The following is a 21291-nucleotide window of genomic DNA, read 5'->3' as shown; positions in this document are numbered from 1 at the left end:
CATTCGGAGGGAAAGGCCACAGATTAATAAAAGCTAAAAACTGCAACCTGCCTTTTGTAAGAAACTATTCAAACATTCAAACACTAAAGGCCACCAAAGTGACCAATCATGCCAAAAGAAGCTGATTTTTATTTCCCTCATTTCCTTCCTCAAAAACACACAACGGAGCAGGTACTGGGTAAAGAGATGAAAACTTTCCAAAAGCCTGGCACACAGCACAGTCATGTAAGTCTCATTTTCTTGGGCAAAACACAGGATATGGGTCAGAAAACCAGAATTGTCTTAGCACTTTGACAATAAACTTTGCCTGGCAGTGTTACAATGAACTTCAAAATAAGCCAAAAATTTGTCAGACCAATTGCTTTTGTTATTCATGGATGCAGACCAACTTTGTGTCATGATTATACTTTTAAGAAAAGTTCAAGCTCAGCTTTACATAAGCCCTTTTTTTTTTTTTTTTAAAGAACATAATTTATGACTGGAAATTTTGACCAGAGCAAAATTCTGAGTAGTTAATGCAGCTTATGTAGATTGTCAGCCTAAGAGCCAGCCTTGTTTCCTTTGGTCATTTGTAATATTTGTAGGAAGCAGTTCATCTCACATGCTTCTTCAGCAACCAGTTTATCTTTCTCAGGAGATGAATTACAGTGAGGAACGAGGGTTCCCAGAAGCGACTGTCTAAAAGCACTTGATATTTAAATTAGTTGACAAATGACCGTTATTTCTCTGCATGCATAAAGACTTTTTTCTTTCTTTTTCTTTTTTGAAGACTAAAACCCGTACTTTACTTTCCTTATTTAGTAGTCTTGGTAAACTGAGAAAAAGCTGAAATAGATGGAAGTCCTCTTCTCTACGTGATCCATAACATCACACATCCCATATGGAGTAGGGATCATCCAGCCAACCAACCCATCCTGCGGGACAAGACAAATCCCACCCCACCTCTCCCCAGTCCAGTGCTCACGGGACATGAGCAGAAGAATATTCACAAGAAGGACAAAGAAAGGGACTGGGGAATATTACACAGGAAAACAAGGTTTCTGCTGTTCACACTAAAACCTGTTAACTTGTTCTTTGAACAGAAAGCCAGACCTAATTCAGATTTAGAGACAACTATTACATGCTCATGTCACAGATAAATCATTACTGTTTACAGATCATATCTTCTAAAAGAGTAAGCATGGATTTACCAAGGTAGAATATTGCTAAATTACTAGCTTATTATGCTAATACATTAATCTGTAATATAATTATAAGAATTATATTATACAGAGGTGAATTTTATTTTTCTTTTTTTATACAAAATCTGATCAGGGCGTTTCAGAATGTCCCTGGAGGATGCTGAGGATCCTCCACTGCCACCACAACTTTTTTGGGGTAACATTCCAAAACCTGCTGACATGCACGCCTAGGACAACGATTCCTAGAGAAGGAAGAGCAGAGTTTCCTGGAAAGAACTAAGCACGAGAACCATGGAGAAGCTGACCCAGACCAGCACTTCTCCCTGGAGCAAAATGCTCATTACAGTTATCAAAACTTCTGCACAGACAGCAAGGAGACTTGAGCCTGAAGGCTGTTCCTGTCAGGGCACTGCAAGGAGCCTGTGCTGAAGTGCACTGCTGGCCCCTCCTTGGCAGCAGAAGGACTTTGGGGATGTGGAATCTGCTGCCAGCCCATGCTGACAATCTGACCATGCCAGGCTGGAGAGATGTGCTCAGTTCTCACCAGCCACAGCCCCCCCAGCCCCACTCAGAGCTACAGCTCAGGCTAATGCATGCTGTCAGATTGCTAAACTGGTGAATGGACACAAAGTCAGGAAATGTCATTCAAAAAACAACTCTGCTTCACACACGGCATGGCTCTAAGTGCTCCTGTGCACTGCCACAGACATCACCTCACTGCAATGCCTGTAAAACATAACATCTTCCTCCTGCCTTCAAACACAATACTGGATGACTCCTGAAATTAGACTGAAATTGTGTCATTTTGTATCTTACAGGATCTTCCACAATAGTGATGGAAGTAAAGCAAACGGTACTGTTTATCACATAAACACTTTGCAGAAATCTTCAGTGGCCATTTTTCATTCTTGTCAAACTACTCATCAAAATGCCTTCTTTCATGATTAATTCATTCGCCCTTATCTGTGCTTGAAGCAAAATGAAAAAACATGGTTCACCAGTGCCAGGACTTTTTAAAGTTATTTTTTTGGATGTACCTTCAGGCCAGCAAGTCACAACTTCAGATATATTAAAGGAGGACTACACTTTGTTTCAGGAAGAGACGGCTGGCTTTTGGATTGCAGATGTCATGTTTACAACACACAACTCCAAGACAGCCTTAAACTTCTGGAGATTAACAGAAAATCCCATTTCCTCTGAAGGAAGCCGGTATTGGGAAAAACTCAAATTATGGAGTGCTTACCTTTGTCATTGCTGCTTGTTGGGGTTGGAGGGAGAAGCCCAGGCTTGGATTTGTCGTAGTTGTTGAAGCTCTGGCTGCGGCGGTTGTTGGCACTGATGGAACCACGAGCTTTGGCCTCGCTGCCCGCAGCGGACACCCTCGTGGTGGGACCTGGAAGTCTGGTGGGAGAATTTACAGCATGCTTAAACACAGGTCAAGAGCACTCTGGAGGGGCAAGAAGCTATGGGATACCATGCATAAGCTGAAAATAAAAAGGATCAACAGCACAAGTATAGGCTCATAGGGTCTTTCCACTTACGTAAGAACAAATCAAAGAATCATCTTAGATGAGACTTTCTGTCAAGCAAGCTACAGACTGAATTGTTATACCCCAGAAAAAAAAAAAAAAAGCCCTGAGACAAAATGAACAGTCATCTGCCATAAGTGTGGTGAATCAGAAATAGTTGCAGGTAAATTCACAGGAGCAACACCACCAGCAGCAAAAGTGGGCACCACTGTTCTTAAACAAGATTGCTGGACACTTCAACACATGCTAGCCACAGAAGGGCTCCCCTCATTTCAGAAATAACAATTGAGATGGAACTTGGCTGCCTTTTCCCTTGCAGAGAAGCAGTTCACATCTCTGCCCTGACAGCTACAAAGCTCAGCAGCCAAGCCTAGCAAAACTTGAACTTGCTTTAATTATTTGAGCCTACATAAGTCACTCAAAGCTTCAGTATCCTCTCCTAGAGGAACCACATTATCAATGAGCTGGTATAAGCCTCTGGTTAAAACTGATCATCTGTCTGTTCCAGCATTTTCTTACCACAGCCTGCATTTACCACATTTAGCTGATTAACTAGGGGAAAAAAATGTAGTTATTCTGGAGTAAGTAGACAAGCTTTTATGGTTTTCAGGCAAAAAGAAAAGTGGATGATGTCTCTAAAAAGCCTGACAGAAGCAGGAAAGCCACTGGCACCACATCTCAGAACACTTCAAAGCCAACATTCAAACATAGGATATTTTTAAAGCTTCTTGATATAAAATACAAAAATCTGTTTATAATAACTCATGCCAATAATAAGGTAAAAGGAAGGAGTCCCAGTCATCTGAGAGAGTGGGGATGCAACTGACCCAATCACCATTGTGCCTCTGAGAGAAGGAAGAGAAGCCAGGAAGGAACCTGGCAGGGCTTCCTAAATAAACTGATTTATCCAAGACTAGTGAAGAAATAAAAAATATGAAAAGAAGCATGAAGAAAAAGCCAAAATGTCAGCAGCTGCATGCACATGCTTTCAAAGCTCAAAAGAGTCTAAAACATGAGGGCATCATTCAAATACAAATCCAAAAATTAATTTACAAGCTCAAACCACCACAGATGCAGCACAGCACATCATGGTTCTGAGGTTGACTTTTAGACCAGGCTCTCAAAGCATCCAGCTTTTTTCCCAGCACTGGGGGGTGCTAAAAAAGTTGTCCATACTCATCGTTGCAGCAAAAGGCCCATGAGAAAACCCCAGAGAGGCTTCATCCACTGTAGAGGAGACCACAGGGGAAGAAGCTGAGGGCAATCAGTGACAAACAAAACTTTTTGAGAAAGTCACCAAGACAAGGAAGTTCATGAGAAGTTCATTTTGTTTGACAGGAAACAGGAGCCAGGTTTTCTCCAAGGTACCTCAGCCCAAAGCTGCCTCCCAGTTTGGAAACACTGAGTATGGGGCACCCACCCCAGGATGGCTACTGGGGCTCCAGTATGAGAGGGGAGTTTTCCAGCAGCAGGGAAGGGACAATCTTCCTGCACTGATTGGCAAGGAAAGGCTCCTCACACATATCCACACACAGGTTTTGCAAAGCTGTCACCTTTAAAACTAAACAAAGCTCCTCAAAACCACGTGACCACTTAAGAAGTGACAAGTTTTCCATCTGAAGTCAGTATTGTCACTGCCAATGAAAACACTCCAAGAATAAAAAAACCCATGTGCTAAAAGCACTCCTGAAGATATCCTTTCTCTTAAGACTTTTTTTTTCCTCCCCCTGTAGTTTAACTAACTGGTTTTAAGCCCCTGCTTTTGGTGTCAGGTCAAGATACTTCACAGCAGTGCCTGTGAAATCTAAGGAAAAAATCACGTTCAGGGAAGGTTCTGGGTTCTTGCTGTTTAGAGAGCAGGTACTGAGCTTGGAGCACACAGTAAAAGTTCACTTTTACTACTCCTCAGCACCTCTGTTAAGTAAATACGAGCTGTCAGGCCATAATTATGATCAAGGAAGAACATGAAAAGGAAACATGGAACTTTTTAACAGGGATTATTCTGCAGAGATTCATTGTTCGCATATAAGAAATAAATCTAAATTATACAGCAGAAAAAAGAATTTATGCAAACCCAATCAAGATCATAAGCTATACTTCACAAGCTTAGCAAAAACAGTATGGTATAATTTACCAATGTAAAACTATGTTCTAGTCAAGCATTTAAATATAATAGTAAAATAGCAAGGTTATTAACCAGTCTAATAACCACAACAACCCTTAAGATCACTGAGATGGGATGGACAGATGAGCTGGCATGCAAGTCATGCTGGGATCCAGGGAAAACAAGGGACTGCAATAGCTATGATTCACTTCCAGGGAGATTCCAGGAGCTGAGTGTGGGAGCTGATGAGCAAAAGCCACACTGGATGACCTTAAAGGTCACTTCCAACCCAAAACATTCTATAATTCTAGGATTTCAATAATGCAGATCAAAATGTAATTAATGCAGTGGGGCGAGAACTCCCAGAACCATGTTTTGTTCTCAAAAGCAAAAGCTCCCAAGAACAAGAAAATCAAATTATTTCCTTAAGGGTCAAAATGCATTCCACACCTCAAAAAAAAAAAAAAAAAAAAAAAAAAAAAAAGAGAGAAAAATTCAATCCATCTGAACCTTTCCCATTTCAGCCGTTTGTAAAGGCCTAGCTACAAACTGTTTTCGACAGAAACCCTAAACATGCACCCAGAAATATTGCAAAAGGATTATTCATGCTTTGCAGAAGATGAAGAAATGCTAACCTAGAAGACCTTTTCTGACCAAGAGTGAATCGGATGATTTTGCTTTGAGATGAGTCCCTGGGAGATGCACTGTGACAGGAAAGAAAAAGTGGAAGAGAACATTGAACAAAGAAACTTTTTTTTTTTTTTTTAAAGCCACTGAACTTAGTAACTGGTTTTAGGGAGAAAAGAGGGTTTTATGAATTTCACAGGAATATAAAGCTTCTTGCCCAAGTATGACTTCAGGTCAAAACCACTACAGTCTGGAATTAATTAATTTTTACAGAGTAATGAACATGCAAATCTGCATGCAACCCCCAACCCTATTCCTCTTTTCCTCACTTCTTTATTATACGTATTTTCTGTAGAATCTGTGCAATTTGACTTTAGCACATACTAAGAAACCAGGACACTGAAGATCTTCAGGATATACACGTTTTTCAATTTGAAACCCAGCCCAATCTACACAATGGACTGAAAACAGCAAAACAGTGTTCAGCTCCTCGGCATGTTTGTCAGAAAAGTTGAAGAAATCTCTTCAAACACATCTTTATTTTACAGTCATTATTTCCTGTATATACATGCTGTAGGAACACTATGTTTTCTAATTATACAAATCCATTGTTTACACCCGAATGAGCATAATTTGTGAAGAAAGACATAAAAGCCAAACCCAATTAACCTCTGAGTAGTCTCACTTGGAAGGCTTCAGTTAAACTGTTTATATCCCTCATAAGGCAGCACTTAAGCCAGCATTCACCTCAAGGTGTGTTAACACAAACAAGCCCCAGTGCGAGATATATAAAAAACAAAAAGCCTTCATACTTTAGCAATTGTGCAAATATTATTTCTGGTTTTAATTCTACTTATCCCCACTAAACCCTCTCTGTTTCAGCAGTGCAAGGGTCAGACCAGTAGAAAGCTGCACATGCACTCACTGTGGTATTGCCTCAGAAAATTGCTTTTGTTCCAACCTGGGCAGAGCACTCCTAGTATTAAAGACATTCAAGGAACAAAACCCCTTTCTATTCATCTGTACTCTGATCTAGGAGTGCCAACAAACACCTACTATGACAATTATTTTTCATGTAAAGCCAGCAGCATATTATTTTTGACCAAAAAGTCTAGATTTGGTTTTGATTGCCGCCAGGCATTATGAGCTCTGTTTCTTTACCACTGTCAGAGTAACCTTTCCCTACAGTGGAAGGTAATCCTTCCATCTCTTAGTGAGGACTGAAACTCTTGGAATCTGAGAACTGAAGTTGTTTTTTGTATGCCTAAAATGTATGTTTTCTAAGGGAAACAATGTGCATGCTTTGTGAGTAGAGCGAAGCAAAAGGAATAGCGAGAAAAAACATCCTTTTACAATCCTGTGGTTACGTGGTCCAGCAAGGATGGTACACCCATTGGGCTGCAGATTTCCAGCACTGAGAACGTATTTAAAGACACGTGTTTTGATTTCCAAAGGCTTGAAGTCAATTGCAACCCAGCATTCCATTCCCAGCACAACTTTATTCTAGAGCAGAACTAAAGAACGGAGTTTCTTTGGCTTTTTAAGCCTGCAATAAGGAAAAAAAAAAAAGAAAAAAAAAAGAGAGACAAATAATGAATAAAAACCTCCCAACTTTAAGGAGATTTCCCCACCTGGACTGCATTTCTGGCTGTGCTTTGAACTGATGCTGCAGAGCTTGTGGGGGCTGTTGGCACGGAGTCTGGGGCGGAGCTGGCGCCTGCTGCTGAGGGAGTCCCAGCTGGCCCTGGGACGGATGGTGCTGGGGCTGCTGCTGCTGCTGCTTGTACCGAGACAGGCTGAAGAAGAGGCCCAGGATGGCCTTTAGATTCCCATTCCTGATTTCTGGAAGGCAAAGTTGAGAAGTCACTCGTCAGCCGTCAGTGGGTGTTCTCTCTCCGCTGCATCCCCGGAACGCTGTCTGAACTGAGTTCCTTTGGGATGTCCTTTAGGGTAACTTTCTTTCTGCACATCTAATTGGCATTACAGTTGATTGCCAGTGAGCACCAATGACAAATAACTAATCTCTCCCCTGTGGTGACTGAGCAATAGCTCACATTTCTACTGCAGTCTGCGTTAATGCCAGGGTGCTTAAAAAGCAAGTCCCTTTAAATCTTTCCTTTAGACTAATGTAGCTAAAAAGCCCAAAACAGAACTCCCATGACAACAGCTGTATTAAGGACAGCACACTGTAAATGATTTCTCAGACCTGAACTTGCACGAGGAGGAAACTAGTCAGTTCTCACACATATTTTCTGGAATATCAGAATAATCATTTCCAATAAGAAAATTTGATGCAAGTTTTGCCCTAGAAAATATGGTTATTGGGTGACATAGCTGCATTCAAACAGATAATTACCAGCTTTGATACTATCACAAGCTGATAAGAGATGGGCACTCAAGGTACCTAAAGATAGCTTGACAGCCTATGCATAAACTTTTCAATTCCTGAATGTCATCCTGCTCTTCTATGCAACAGCAAATGCAAAAATGTAAAGGCAAACAGAAATACAAAGATGAAGATGTGTATCAGACCATGCACTTAACCACTGTATCATAATTAATATGCAAGAGGGGAAAATTCTTCCTTGCAGACAACCTTAATGTGCTGACTTAATTATTTCGCATGTTTAATCTCCTACATTTAAAAAGTGAATTAAAAAAGCTACATCAAACATCTGAACTTTTGCCTCTGTGTTGTACAGATCACTTGAACTAAAAGCTGACTGTTGCCTTGTGTGAAAGAAAGGAGAAGAGGATGTGTGGCAAGACAGTGGCCAAGCACAAAGGCAAGAACCAGGATTTCATTTGTTTCCAGGTCGAGCTGAAAGGCTGCTCTGAGTTTGTGATGGGCCCCACTCCATCCTCTACTCCCTCTGCCAGCCACATTTCTGCTCACATTGCTCATCTTTGCTGTATAAACAAACTTCTGCTCCTAATTCTAAGCACTTCACCCAGCAGATCTGAGGCTCAAGGTTTAAAAATGTTGTCTCCTGTTCTGCACCAGCTTCCAGCTTTGGTCTCCTTGTCTATCTGCACCTCAGTCTACTCTCCCTCCACAGCCACTAATGTAAGTTACTTTCTTTCTGACATTTGTCTCAACCCAGGCCCACGTGGTCAGAAAATATCAGCCCTTCTCTAAATATCACCCAAACCCAGGATATTCCTTTCCTCTCATACTTCTTGACTCAGTTTCCCTAGGCTAGTTTCTCCTCCCTGCAGCCTGGCCCCTCCATCAGTGCTCTCCTCCACCACTGACCCCCCCTCATTCCCTTGTCTAAAGGATTATCATTCCCAAGGCTTTTCAGCAGCCATTTTCAGTCTTCCTTCTTTTTCTTGGCCAATTTTAGTCTCTTCCTGAACACTGGGGTCCCAAAAACTCCTGCCTGTTTCCCCTTTTCCCAGCCCACTCCTGCTCCCATGCAGTGCCCTGCAGAAACCCAGCCTGCTCTCACTGTACCAGGCAGGCTCCTTCTCCAATCTGCAGGGTCTCTTCAATAATCTGTGTTCAGCTTGGGAGGACACGGATGCAAGCAGAACAGACACAAAATACAGCAGAACACAGTAAAAAGGATTTCCTTATCTCCAGTAAAGAACTCAAATTACTCATGGGAACTCTAAGGAAAGCAGCATTTAATCGCAGGTTGAAGCATAACTAAACAGATCCAGAGGCACTGGGAAGCTTAACTGCACAAATACAGGCCAGAAGATAAAAGAAATGACCATGGGCCTGCTTGTTTAAATGTAGCAAAGCTATATACAACTGGAAACTGATTGCTATGTGAAGTGAGAGGCAATTATAACAATAACCCAACCTATGACCTGTTGCTTTCTATAGCTGCCTGTTTTCTGCTGTATTTATCAGAAGAGAAACCTGCTTTTCACCAAAGAGTCAAAAGAAGAACACTTTTAATAAGTATAAGCAGTCTCTTTCCCTCTGTATTTGAAACAAAACATTTTAAATTGGACTTTCAGAGGTACCTCTGTTTCTTTTATCTTAAAAACTGAGGTAATTCTGGCAGTTCTACCCTGCACTTTGTACAAAAGGAGTATTTCAAAGAGTACTTCAGCCTCCCTGCACTCTGCACATCAGCAGAGTCTCAAATGCTTCCTGCTTCAAGCCTTCTCCAGCCCGTGGTCAGCTCCAGTATCATATTGACTTAGATAAGGACAAGGATGTCACCCACCCATTCTAAATGTGGAGCCAAAAATTACTGTCCTGGATACTGGAAACAAACACTCCAGACACTTGAGAGGAAACTGGAATTTGGTTTTCACAGGAAACTCCACAAATCCATTCTTTGGAGACTTCCATCCCGGGATATCCCTGCTGGTGCTTGTTTCCCCTACATCACTGGCCCATGATGTGTTCAGTTGATCATCATCCAGCTCATCTGTTACCCAAAAGATGTGCAGCTGCTAATCTGTGATCCCAATCTGAGTTTCTACTGCACATTTATGTCCTCCATTACCTTCAATATCTTGAGAGCAAGGAGATATTGTGTGAAGCAGAGCAAGCTTCCCTGGGCAGCTGCAATTCCAGGAGTCTAAAACAAGTCTATGAGCGGGGCTATGGAAAGACAGTTCAAAGAATGAACAATAAAAAAATTGCAGCAAGAACTGAAAAGAGGTCTCCAGCCCTCTGTAGTTTTCTTTAGTAACTACAAATGGAGATTTTAGGTTTTTAAGGATCTTTTGTAAGGGGATGTCTTTTTGCCTCCACATTTCTGGAGAAGGGAAAGCACAGCACAGTCACCATTAGTGATTGCAGATCCTCAGCACCTCCACTGCATAAATCCATCAAAATGGACTTTGTTTGAGTGGCATGCACATATCAAAGCAGGAGTTTTCAACACCAGAAGGGTATGACACATGGAATCCCAAATCATTTCAACATCTAGGAGTCATCTAAATTCCAGTTCTGAATCATTAACTTCCCTCCACACTGAAGCTGCACTATTGAAAAATACGTGCTCTTAACAAACCCAGGAGACTTCTGTGATTATTTCCATTTGGAAGCAATCACAACCTTTTCCTTCCTCCTAGATGAGGATCTGCCAGAGAAGTAAATAAAGTTATTTGCAGTTGACCTAGCAGGTCTTGGCAACTTGCACAGAAACACTGGCTTGTTTGGTAACAACATTCCTCACTTCAAATGATTCTGTGTTCCTCAACACAGTGCTGGAGCAACTAGAAAGAGAAATTCACTTTACTGTTGCATTCAAATATTTTAACTTATTTTATAAAAATAAATTCATTTTATATAAATCATATTTTATAAAAATATATGCATTCCCTCCTCTCTCTAGTTGTCACTTTCTTCCTTTAATGTTAGTGGTGGAGTCAGAAAATGCTCTCCTTTATACGCTGGCAGCAAACATTACTGGTCCCTTCTTAGCTTCCGTGTGATTTAATACACTAATTCCTGGATTGTGCAAAAGAAAGGCAGAAATCCCAACTCAAGGAAGCCATGGGAAGCACATGGATCCTGCTGGGCCTTACTTGTGACTTGGCAGGAGAGCCATGAGCATTAATCACACTGTCCCTTCCCCAGCGTGAGCAACACTGCGCTGCCAGCTTTGTACACCCGGGCAGTTTTCTCATCACTGAGCTGCTATTTCACTTCGATTTTACCTTCCATCGAGACAGGTAAATAATGTGAAATGTATTTTTACAGTATTTCCACGCTAAGGTCAAAACTGGCTTTCACAACTGACTCAGCTACGTTTTCTTTTTAATCATTCCCTGGCCAACAAATTTTCTGCTGTTTGAAGTTTTAGCTCATGCTTTCTTTTCTTGACATGAGAATCCTTCTGATTATAACTGAGCAATTGAGGCATATAATGCTGGCATCAGACAGGTGGGAGGGTAGTAAAGCTTCTCTTTGGAGGAAAATATTTGTTATTGCTCTTCTAATCCAGCCTATGAATACATCTAACATTCAGCCTCCTCTTCTGCTAGCTGTGGTACATTCAGGTCAGAACAATGCATACTAAATCTCTGCTACTTTGCTGCAGCCTCCTACTCCACATTAAATTTGTCAAACCTAACTTGGAAGTCTCACCTGATGCCACACATTCAATTACTTGTTCTGTAAAGCACTGATGAAGATGTCGTATCATATATTCAGCTACTGAACCCAACTGCTCTTCCAGCATATTTAAATGAAAATACAAGTGAAAGCTGGTGCTGAGGATGACAGAGATCTGTTTGATCTCTTAATAAGATAATTGCTAAACAGCTTCTGAGCCAACAGGTACCATACGTCCTAGCATAAAGGAAGGGAGTAAACCTAATTTGGTTTCAGAAAAATTCTGATGCCCTTCAAAAGCAGAGTGATTAATTAGAGGTAAAAATGTCTCTTTTTTTGGCTCAAAACATTTGGATTTGATTGTTTTGTGCAAGTGGAAACAAGAAAAATCTTTAAAATGAGAGGAAAGCAGGATGGTAGTTCAGGTAAGAGAATAACTGAAGAACAAGAAAATAATTTTTTCTCTGAAAAGGCAAACAACTGACAGCAGTTCACCTATATCTGTAAAATAGATACCAATCAATGTGCAAATTATAGAACTGAAAAAACAAATTTGTGGTTTACAACAGAAAGCAGTAAAGAAGTGACTGAATTCTAATTTGGTCTCACTGATTATTTTTACAAGTCAGCTGTGTAGAAATTAGATATGTATTTTATCTATCTTTCACACTGAGCTGGGGAAAAAAAAGAAGTAAAGATTGTCAGAAGTTTAAATCGACCTTATTAATCTTCCATTACACTCCATGTTCTAGTTGCAATCAACTAGTTAAATCAATAGTTAAATTTCATTTAACATGAAATCTTAAACAACCAGTGGACTCACCTTCTGCTGACAGCCCCTGGATGTTAATCCCCTTAGCAGCCAAGAAACTCAGGCATGCATCTATGTTTTCAATCTGTTCAAGAAAAAAACAACACAAACAGAAAAGAAGGAGACACAAAAAGAAAATGCATTGTAATAATTATTTACTTCCATCTACTGCCACCCTTGAGTACACCCAGTCTATGCATCCCATAAAAAGTCCCTTTGCTCGCGATGTGGAAACCACAGCATGAAACCCTCTCAGTTACTGAGGTCCTAAATGGATTTCTCCATTGATTATAAACTGATTATTCCACGGGTCAGGGCTTTCTGCTGTTTGCATTTGGATGAAGCAGGTGAGCTCAAGCCCCAGCCACAACAGGCATTCCTTAGGAGAGGGTCAGGGATGCTCTGTGCCAGGATCCGAAACCTACATCACGTGCAACAAACGTGAAACCGAAAATGAACACGGAGGCCATTCATTTGAGAAGGCAGATCGCCACTTGCTCTGCAGCTCACAGCTGCCAAAAGTTTCCAGCCACACCAAGAGCTGGATATAAAAGGTGTAACTGGAAACCCCAGCTGGAATCCGAAGCGCCTTCCCCGGCGGCATTCCCCGCGTGTCAGGAACGCCAGGCCACTGGCTGAGGGGCATGCCCTGCCCCTCACAGGGATGGCACAGTGGGAACAGCCTCCATGGGATTAAACCAATTTTCACCAGCTAGGGACTTGTGCACAGTACCACCTGAGTGTTGGATTTTATCTTCTTTTAACAAGAGTCAGGATGGCGTTTCTTGTTCGGAATCAGAAGTTTATTAATTCTTACCTACATTACAGGCTCTCAAACCATGAGATCTACAGCACTCCTAGCTAACAAACTAAAAAATGGAGCCCTATCTCTCTCTACAAGGCCTTTTAAGCACAAACTGTCCAATTAAGAAATGACACCTCAATTATTTTTGCTTTTAATCCAATCACCAACCACCTGTGGCCTGCAATATGGACTTTTCCATCCAATTACAAAACACCACCCAGACCCATGAAGAAGAAGGTGAAAAAGAAGGACTGGCCTCAGCCCTAAAACCTCCATCTTGCTTTATATATATATTACAACATTCTAAAACCTTAAACTCCAAGTTTTCCACCCTGTGATATCACACACTTCTATTCACACTACACACCCATAACCCCAGTGCTGTCATTCAATTTTGGAAGCCTTCTCCACGGCCTCAGGTGAAATGCAGTGTTTTCTTGAGAGTCAGTGCCTGTCAGCACAGAAAGTCTAAAATTCCCAGTGACCAGGATTTCAACAAAAAAGTGAACTCCAGAGAGGCTGGATGAGTCAGGAATGTTGTGCACTCTATCTCTGCATTACAATAGGGATCTTGCAGTAGCCTCACACCTGATTTCCCACCAAGCTCCCACTGAAGCTCTGCTGCCATAACCAGAAGATGCAGAGAGATGCCAGCCCCCACTCCAGACCTCAGCATTTCTATGCAAAAGTCTAAGTTTGGACACCTCAAGGGGCTGCAAGTTTTAGGAAATACCATGTTTTATGTGTGATTACAGAAAATACTCTTGGATGATGCTGTTAAGCAATCTTTTTTTATTTAACCATGGTAATCAGCAAGTGATAAAATAGAGTCTTTGTGTTTGAACATCTCTCAAGCATTAATTTATTAATTCCTGAAACACTGCAACCAAACACTGCATCCATTGGATAAGGAAGGATACAGACACCAAGCACCACACTTGGTCTCATGTAATATACCTTTATTCTGTGAAGTGTGGAGACATCAAAAGGAAACAGGAAAAATCCAGCTGCCCTGTCAGCTCCTGCCTGCCCTCAAAAAAAATACAAAACTGAGGGCCAAGGCAGCATTTTAGACCCTGAGCTCCTAGCATGTGACCTGAGCTCCTTGTCCTTCTCAAAGTAATAAAAAATACCAAGGAAGATGCTGGAAAACTTCCCACATGGATTTCTCTCAGAGTGCATTAATTTATTGTCTCTAACAATAAAACCATTTTCTTCTATCAGGGGGAGGAGTGGAAGTTATTGGCATTGCTGAACTGTGATTTCAGCAATTAGAAACACTTTTATCAACCTCATTATACTTTGAGATATAATATAAAGTACACAAAGTGTATAGTACACTTTGAGTAAATTATATACTCTGAAACCCAGAGAGGTACCAAAGAACACATTTCCTGTACTGCTCAGACCTTGAGGCTTGGAGCAGGGTGCAGTTCAAAGGTTCGTTTATCCACAGTTCAATACGATCCAACAGTCAATTGACCCATTTCCTTCTTCAGTACTCAACAACCCTTTCAAGTTTCCAACACGGCTCTTTCATTGAAGTGATTTGGGACTCCAAAGTTCACGTTTTCAAGAATAAAGACCACATAAAAGGATCAATCCATTCCTAGTGCCTGCACTTAGCAAGCTGCATCATTCCAAGAGCATTTCCTGACTCCCATAGCTGTGGGTAGATGTCTCCTCTCCAAACAAGCAGGTTAGTGACTAAAGATAAGCCGTATCTCACCCCTCCTCCAGATCTGCAGCACCTCTCTCAGTCCTGCTCTCTGCTTGCTTCTCTTCCCATGCCCCTCATCTTTGCATAAACTCTCTTTTAGGGCAGAGTGAGCACAGGATCAAGATTTACAGCTGGCTCACAAGTTCCTCATCCATGCCCTCGTTCTTGGGGTTATTGAGCAATCTCTCTGCTGATGTCCTAATCTCACCCCATTCAGACTCAGAGAGTCTCCTTTAAAATAATTCCATTTCTCCTATGGGATAATCCCCCAGGTTTTCTGAGCATTGTAGTCACTGAATTAAGACAGAACACTCCCATCCTCAGACTGATGGATGGCTCTCCATTTGAGGTCTATATTTCAACCTCAAGTTGAGCAACCTGGAACCTCACTGCCATATGAAAGGTCAGATGGGCTGCCTCGTCTCATCAGTGGTAATGCCTGGCCAAAAGCTGTCAGAAACAGGGGCTCTTGGTGCTCTACTGGTATGGAAAATACCATAATTTCATCAGGCATGACAAAACAAAGTGGGAGTTACAGGGATGTGCAAAAGTACACCCTTTATGTTCAGAAAATGGAGAACCAAGGTAAGATCCTATGGGGATGTACAGCACTGCACATACTAGGAATTCCCTAAAAGATAAAAACTGAAGGACATAAAGGCATCAATGACACTGCTAAGATTTGCACAATAACTGTGATATTAACAACATTACACAGGAGCATGGCAGGAATGTGAGGAATTGGTTGATTCTTGAAGGAAAAATAGAGCTTGAAAAGGGAAATGGGAGGAAATCAGAGAAAATCCAAGAAGAAAGTGAAACACAACGCAGGACTTCAGCTGAAATGATTAAAATTTAGTGCTGGTCAAGGAATTCAAGGACCCTCCCAGAAAACAACGTCTGGCCTGAGTCAAGAGCCCTGATCTTGGCTGAATCAGTCTAATGCACCAGAAATCAGTTGCTTGTTTGAAGAGATGACTTCCCAACAATGCAACATGTCATGAATTACACTCATAAAAAAAAGCTCCAAGGAAGGATTCTGCCCCTGGCCCCTGCTGTACTAACTGCTAATAATAGGAAAATATTGTTTTATGGAGACAGGGCAGTGCAGGGCAGTGCAGACAGAGCTGGAGACAGCTAGCTAAAATAGAGCATTCAGATAGTTAGACCATTAGACCATTTAGATGTGTGTAGGATGGAAGTAAAGTTTCTGGAGAGATGTCAGCTAGATAGTAGGAAAAACGTCTTCCCTGTAAGGGGAGGGAGGCCCTGGCACAGAGCTGTGCCTGCCCCATCCCTGGAATTGCCCAAGGCCAGGTTGGACAGGGCTTGGAACAATCTGGGATAGTGGAAAGTGTCTCTGCCCATAGCAGGGAATTGGAAGAAGATGCTCTTTACAGTCCCTTCCAACCCAAACCATTCTATAATTCTAAGCAAAACCCCAACGACTGCATCCTGGTGACTTCCAACATAAAGTGCAGTTGACTCCTTGTAATTACAGCATTCAGCAGCAAATCATCACCCAGACTCTATGGGCTCTTTTTTTTTTTTTGCCAAGTCCATATATGGCTTAAACCCTTTAAGCAGATGTGAAAGGACTGGATTTGCCAAAGGGGAGTGGATATTTTCTGTTTCACTGTGAGCTACAATTGGTTTTTTGGCTGACAATTCTGATTTCTCATTTGCTTTGTCAGCAACGTTTAACACAGCAGAAGTAAAGCAGGAAAGATGGCAGCTGGATGCTCTCATTCCCTGCCCACCCAAAACAGGGGAAAACTGTGCAAAAGAAGGAAAACCAAGCACAGCCACCCACAGTGATCATCTCACTCACAAACATTAACAGGGGTATTCAAACCTGAGCCTTACTAAACTTCCCAGCTAAAATAATCAAATGAATTTGCAATTTTAGATCACCACATTTAAACTATTTCAGGGGTAATCAACTATCAACGTGTGCTGTCAGTCCCACATCCTTTTATGATGGGTATTTATTCTGAAATGTCCCTAAATGTCCCTGCTGAGCCTACACCAGGGGGGCTGTCAGCCTCTGGGGTTCTTTCTCCTCCTTTCTTTTAATTAGAAGATTATGAGGGAAAAAAACCAAAAAACAACAACAACAACAAAAAACAAAAACAAAAACAAACAAAAAAAAAACCAACACCAACAACCCTGTAAAATTAAATTTCTGCTCAGACATAGTATACCAAGTGTCATCACTCCCATTGTCATATTCAGAGAAGGAAGAGCTACTGGAAAACTTCCTCTTGAAATCAATAACCTGACAAGGTGGGAAGAGAAGGCATTGTGGCCAAGTGTTGTACATGGAGAACTGTCCAAGACCAGATCCTCACACAAGACTCTGTGCTTGTCATATAGCAGCAATTGCAATTTCTATTCTTGCCAGTGTTAAGAGAGAAAACATGCCCTGACCTGTTTGAGCAGAACAGGATATGCCAGAAACAAAAAAACCCCACCAAAACCGCAAAATACTCCCACATCCTGTAGATGTGGGACCTACAGGTGAGCAGTGATGTGTTGAACATTGACTATATCTGACAAAAACCTGAGTATGGACACTGCCCCCAGCCAAAGCTGTCTGTCCAACTCTGCCAAGTCAAATACACAAGGTAAAGGATAACCAGTGCTGCCCTTGGCACAGACACGGATGTTTTTCCTCAAACAAAAACCAGAATTAAACATGTTGTAGGTTCCTTCACTTACAAACCAGGGGGAGTTTCTCACATTGTGATGCAAAACCTCTGCTCCTAAATTTTACAGTTTGATAAATGGGGAGTTTTGATGAGCTTATCCAGAAAACCCACTTCTTATACTGAAACCAGTGCTTTCCATGTAACTTGTGGCTCAATGTTATGTGTAGTATATCAATCTTCAAAAGAAAAAAGATGGAATTCATATGAAAGTTTTTAAGGCCTCATAAACCTTTATGCAGTATTCCAACAAACTTCACCTACAGTGCAGAAACTGCACTGTAAGAAATAGCCTTGCACAAGCTGCTTCTTACGACATAATCTATTCTTTATCTGTATTTTTGAATAAGGCTTTTACCCTCATATTTTTATATCCTGAAGTTTAGAAAGAGCCTTAAAATCTTAAGTCATTACACTGACAATCCTTAGAACCCTGGAGTTTTGGGGAAGGAAGGGCTCTCTGTTCCAGTAATATCTCATTTGCTCTATTTCCTAAACATAATTATATGTAAAAAATTCCAAAGTAGAACTGCAAATTCCATTTCTCCCAGAAGGATATAAATCCTAACTCTTATTGCTCTGTTTATAATAAATCTTCATTAGTAGTAATCCCATTCAAAATGTATTTTTTTAAAAAGAAAATAATACATTGCTCCCAGTGTTCATCTGCTGCTCCTGACTATCTGGATAAAAATGTCTCCCAAAATTAAGTTTCAGGATTTTGACAGAACTCAGTAGGCACCTTAGAAATAAAACAAAAGAGATGGGCAAATGAAGCTAATCCACATTCTGAAGCCAGGTTGTGGTAGATGCACCCACAGAAACAAAAATCTGCTCAAATATACATGAAGAGTTCACTCTTCTCTTAAAGTTGCCTTACTTTGGGTTTTTACAGACCAGGAGAGTTTGGGCACAAGTCTAAGGCTGGAGAACCAGTCTGAGTCTCATCTTCTGCATCTTCTACTCTTTGACCCTGGTAAAACCTTGGCTACCCTGTGTTTCCAGCTCTTCTTGCAGAAATTATGGGACAAATATTCAACGTTCACTCCCAACTTGCCCAGTGTGAATAGAAATGAGGGCAGGAGACCCCACAATAGAAAACTGTGCTTCACACCGGCCAAAATTCCTAATGACAGCAAAGAGCATCCAAGGGGCATGCTTGTAATGTGAATGGATTCAGGCCATCCAGGGCAATTCCCAAGGTTTGCCAAAGCTGATCTGCTCAGGGACAGACACATGGAGAGTTGTAGAAATGCTCCTGCTTTATTCAGCTTTTCAGGTTTCTTTCAGGTTGGTTTTTTTTCAGGTTTATTTATTTAAAACTGAAACTTTCCCCTGGGGAAAAACAAAAGTGAAGAGCAATTTCTTTGAAAAATATCCCTGGAAATATTATTTTTGGACTAGCTCTTCAGAATCAGATCTTTGAAATATTAAAGTGGATAATTTGTGAATAATTTGAAACCTTGAGACGTTCTAAATTATGATTAAGCAACAACAAGATCAACTCTGCAAAACAAGTATCAACAAAGAATCCTGCCTCTGGAGAACCATTAATTTGGGATATAGATGAAATTCTCTTGACAACAGTTTTAGCACACGCCACAGTAACAGTATTTCTTGGGGCTGAATCTCTGTTCATGTGTAACTGAAAAGAGGAAAAGGTGGGGAGAAGCCACGGCCGTGCTCAGCAGAGCCACAATGAGGACAGCAGTGACACTCACAGATGCATTATTTCCACCCTCCCTGGCTGCTGTGAAAGACCCTTTTCTGTCTGGGGCTCCCAGGCTGAAAGCTGTGCAATTGGGAAAAGAGGGAATGGCTTTAAACTGAGAGACAGCAGGTTTAGATCAGACATCAGGAAGAAATCCTTCCCTGTGAGGGTGATGAGGCCCTGGCACTGATGTCCTAACTTTTTGCTTTCATGTATTTCACACTCTGTGCTGCCCAGGGGTGCAGTGCTGAGCCTCATATTCAGTGCTGGTGAGCTCTTTTCACAGAGCAGGGAGACAAAACAAATCCTTTTCCTGCTGGAGACCAAGGACAACTTTCAGGCCCAAAAGCACAAACAAGGGTGGGCTGGAGAGAGGAACAAGAAGGATGGGACCTCACAACCTGAAGCTGGAATTGGACAATTAAACGCCAAGATGCAAACGGACCAAAACTTATAAAAATGTAAGATCTTGTGACTGGTCAGGCATTTTGTGACCATTTTCAGTCCACCTTGGGTGTAGCCCTGGTCAGGCTCTTGTCCTGCCCAAGGTGTATCCTGGAGGCCTTTCAATAAATCCCTACTTTATTCTTTGGCTGTGTCCAGTCTCTGTTCCAGGCACAGGGTGCCCAGAGATGCTGTGGCTGCCCCTGGGTCCCTGGCAGTGCCCAAGGCCAGGCTGGACAGGGCTTGGGGCAGCCTGGGACAGTGGAAGGTGTCCCTGCCCATGGCAGGGGGTTTGGAACTAGGTGGTCTTTACAACCCCTTCTAACCCAAATAATTCCATCATTCTATGATTCAATCTAAAACACCACAAATATCTAGCAAAGGTCGACTTCTTCCTAAAAACATCCTTGAAATTTACATAAACCACTATTTTTCAGAGTGCACAAATGCTTAAAAGAAAGGACTGACACCAACACCATTCAGGGCACTGAGGCTGGGTGCTCTCCGTGTGTCATTGACTTGAATTTGCAGCAGGAACCTAGAATTTAATGAAACTTGTTCAGAAAGAATCCTCTGCAATGCAGTGGCTGACAGTTGTTCCTTTCTAAAAAAGGCTCCTGGGAAGGGAGCTGTGGCCAGAGCCTGTTCCCAGGCAGTGCTCCCTCCCCACTGGGCTGGCAGGACATTCTTCTGTCTGGGGCTCACAGCTTCACCTGTTCCCAAGGGATTTGCTCCAGTGGCACCAACACATATGTGCCCCCTCCTTCCTTGCACCTGGATCCTGGATTACATCTCCTGCTGAAATTCCCCTGCATAACTGCTCAGAACAAGTGCTTGTATATGTAAAAATAGCTCTGCACAAAAACCAGAGGAATGAGATGCTCTAGATCTGCACCGCCTTCAAGGAGTGGCTAATTCAAATTATCACACAGTTACAGGGTATAAGCAATGGCTGGCAATGAAAGATCTGTGATAAGGCACAAAAATTTATTTCTCTGGACTGTTTAATTCTTTGTAACAGCTATGATCTGTTTACACAGATATTGCACAGTGAAGAGCTTATCACTGCATCTCCTGTAAAAAGAAACACCCAGGCATGAGAAAGTAATTTCCATACAAACAGCCTTAATTCTTATAGCACCAAGCTGAGTGAGAATAATAAAAACTTTTCTTTCCACCTGTCCTCAGATCAACCTAACTTTTTCTTCTTAGTTAGAAAAGGTTCTCATCCATGATTTCCCAATTTTCCTCACTTATGCCAAGTATAATAAGAAGCTGTGTGTTTGCTAAGTATTGCATAAAAGGCCTATTTATGTAATAATTTTATATCAGTAATGGTTATGGCAGAAAAATTTGTTAGTGGTGCTTCTAGACTTTGGTGTAGGTGTAAATATATGAGTGGAAGCTACAGACATCTCCATACACACATGTGGAATGACCCTGGCCCCTCAATCCACTTGCTGTTTCATGTATTTAGTCCATACAGGGTGGGCAGAACCACAGGTATTCAAAATGCAGTAATTCCATTTAACTGTGACATAAATGATCAAACAGAATCTAATTCTCTAATTTATGGAGAAGTTCATACATTTCATTTTTTTCTTTAAAAACTACTTTGTTGCT

General features: G+C 41.5%; 1 protein-coding gene across 2 annotated transcripts in view; it reads right to left on the bottom strand.

Moving 5' to 3' along the window:
* NAV2 (neuron navigator 2) overlaps positions 1-21291 on the bottom strand; it is a 211122-nt gene that overhangs the window by 121264 nt on the left and 68567 nt on the right. The window contains exons 4-7 of one of the 2 annotated variants that reach the window (XM_066320538.1): positions 12293-12365; positions 7073-7283; positions 5450-5518; positions 2425-2582 (exon numbers count right to left, since the gene is read on the bottom strand). In XM_066320538.1, the coding sequence (XP_066176635.1) occupies positions 2425-2582; positions 5450-5518; positions 7073-7283; positions 12293-12365 (511 nt within the window). The remainder of the gene's footprint in view (positions 1-2424; positions 2583-5449; positions 5519-7072; positions 7284-12292; positions 12366-21291) is intronic. The other variant, XM_066320539.1, reaches the window with a different exon arrangement.

Source organism: Sylvia atricapilla, chromosome 6, assembly GCF_009819655.1.
Source record: "Sylvia atricapilla isolate bSylAtr1 chromosome 6, bSylAtr1.pri, whole genome shotgun sequence".
Taxonomy (NCBI): Eukaryota; Metazoa; Chordata; class Aves; order Passeriformes; family Sylviidae; genus Sylvia; species Sylvia atricapilla.
Note: the sequence above shows the minus strand (reverse complement) of the source record. Positions and strands in the feature narration are given on the sequence as shown.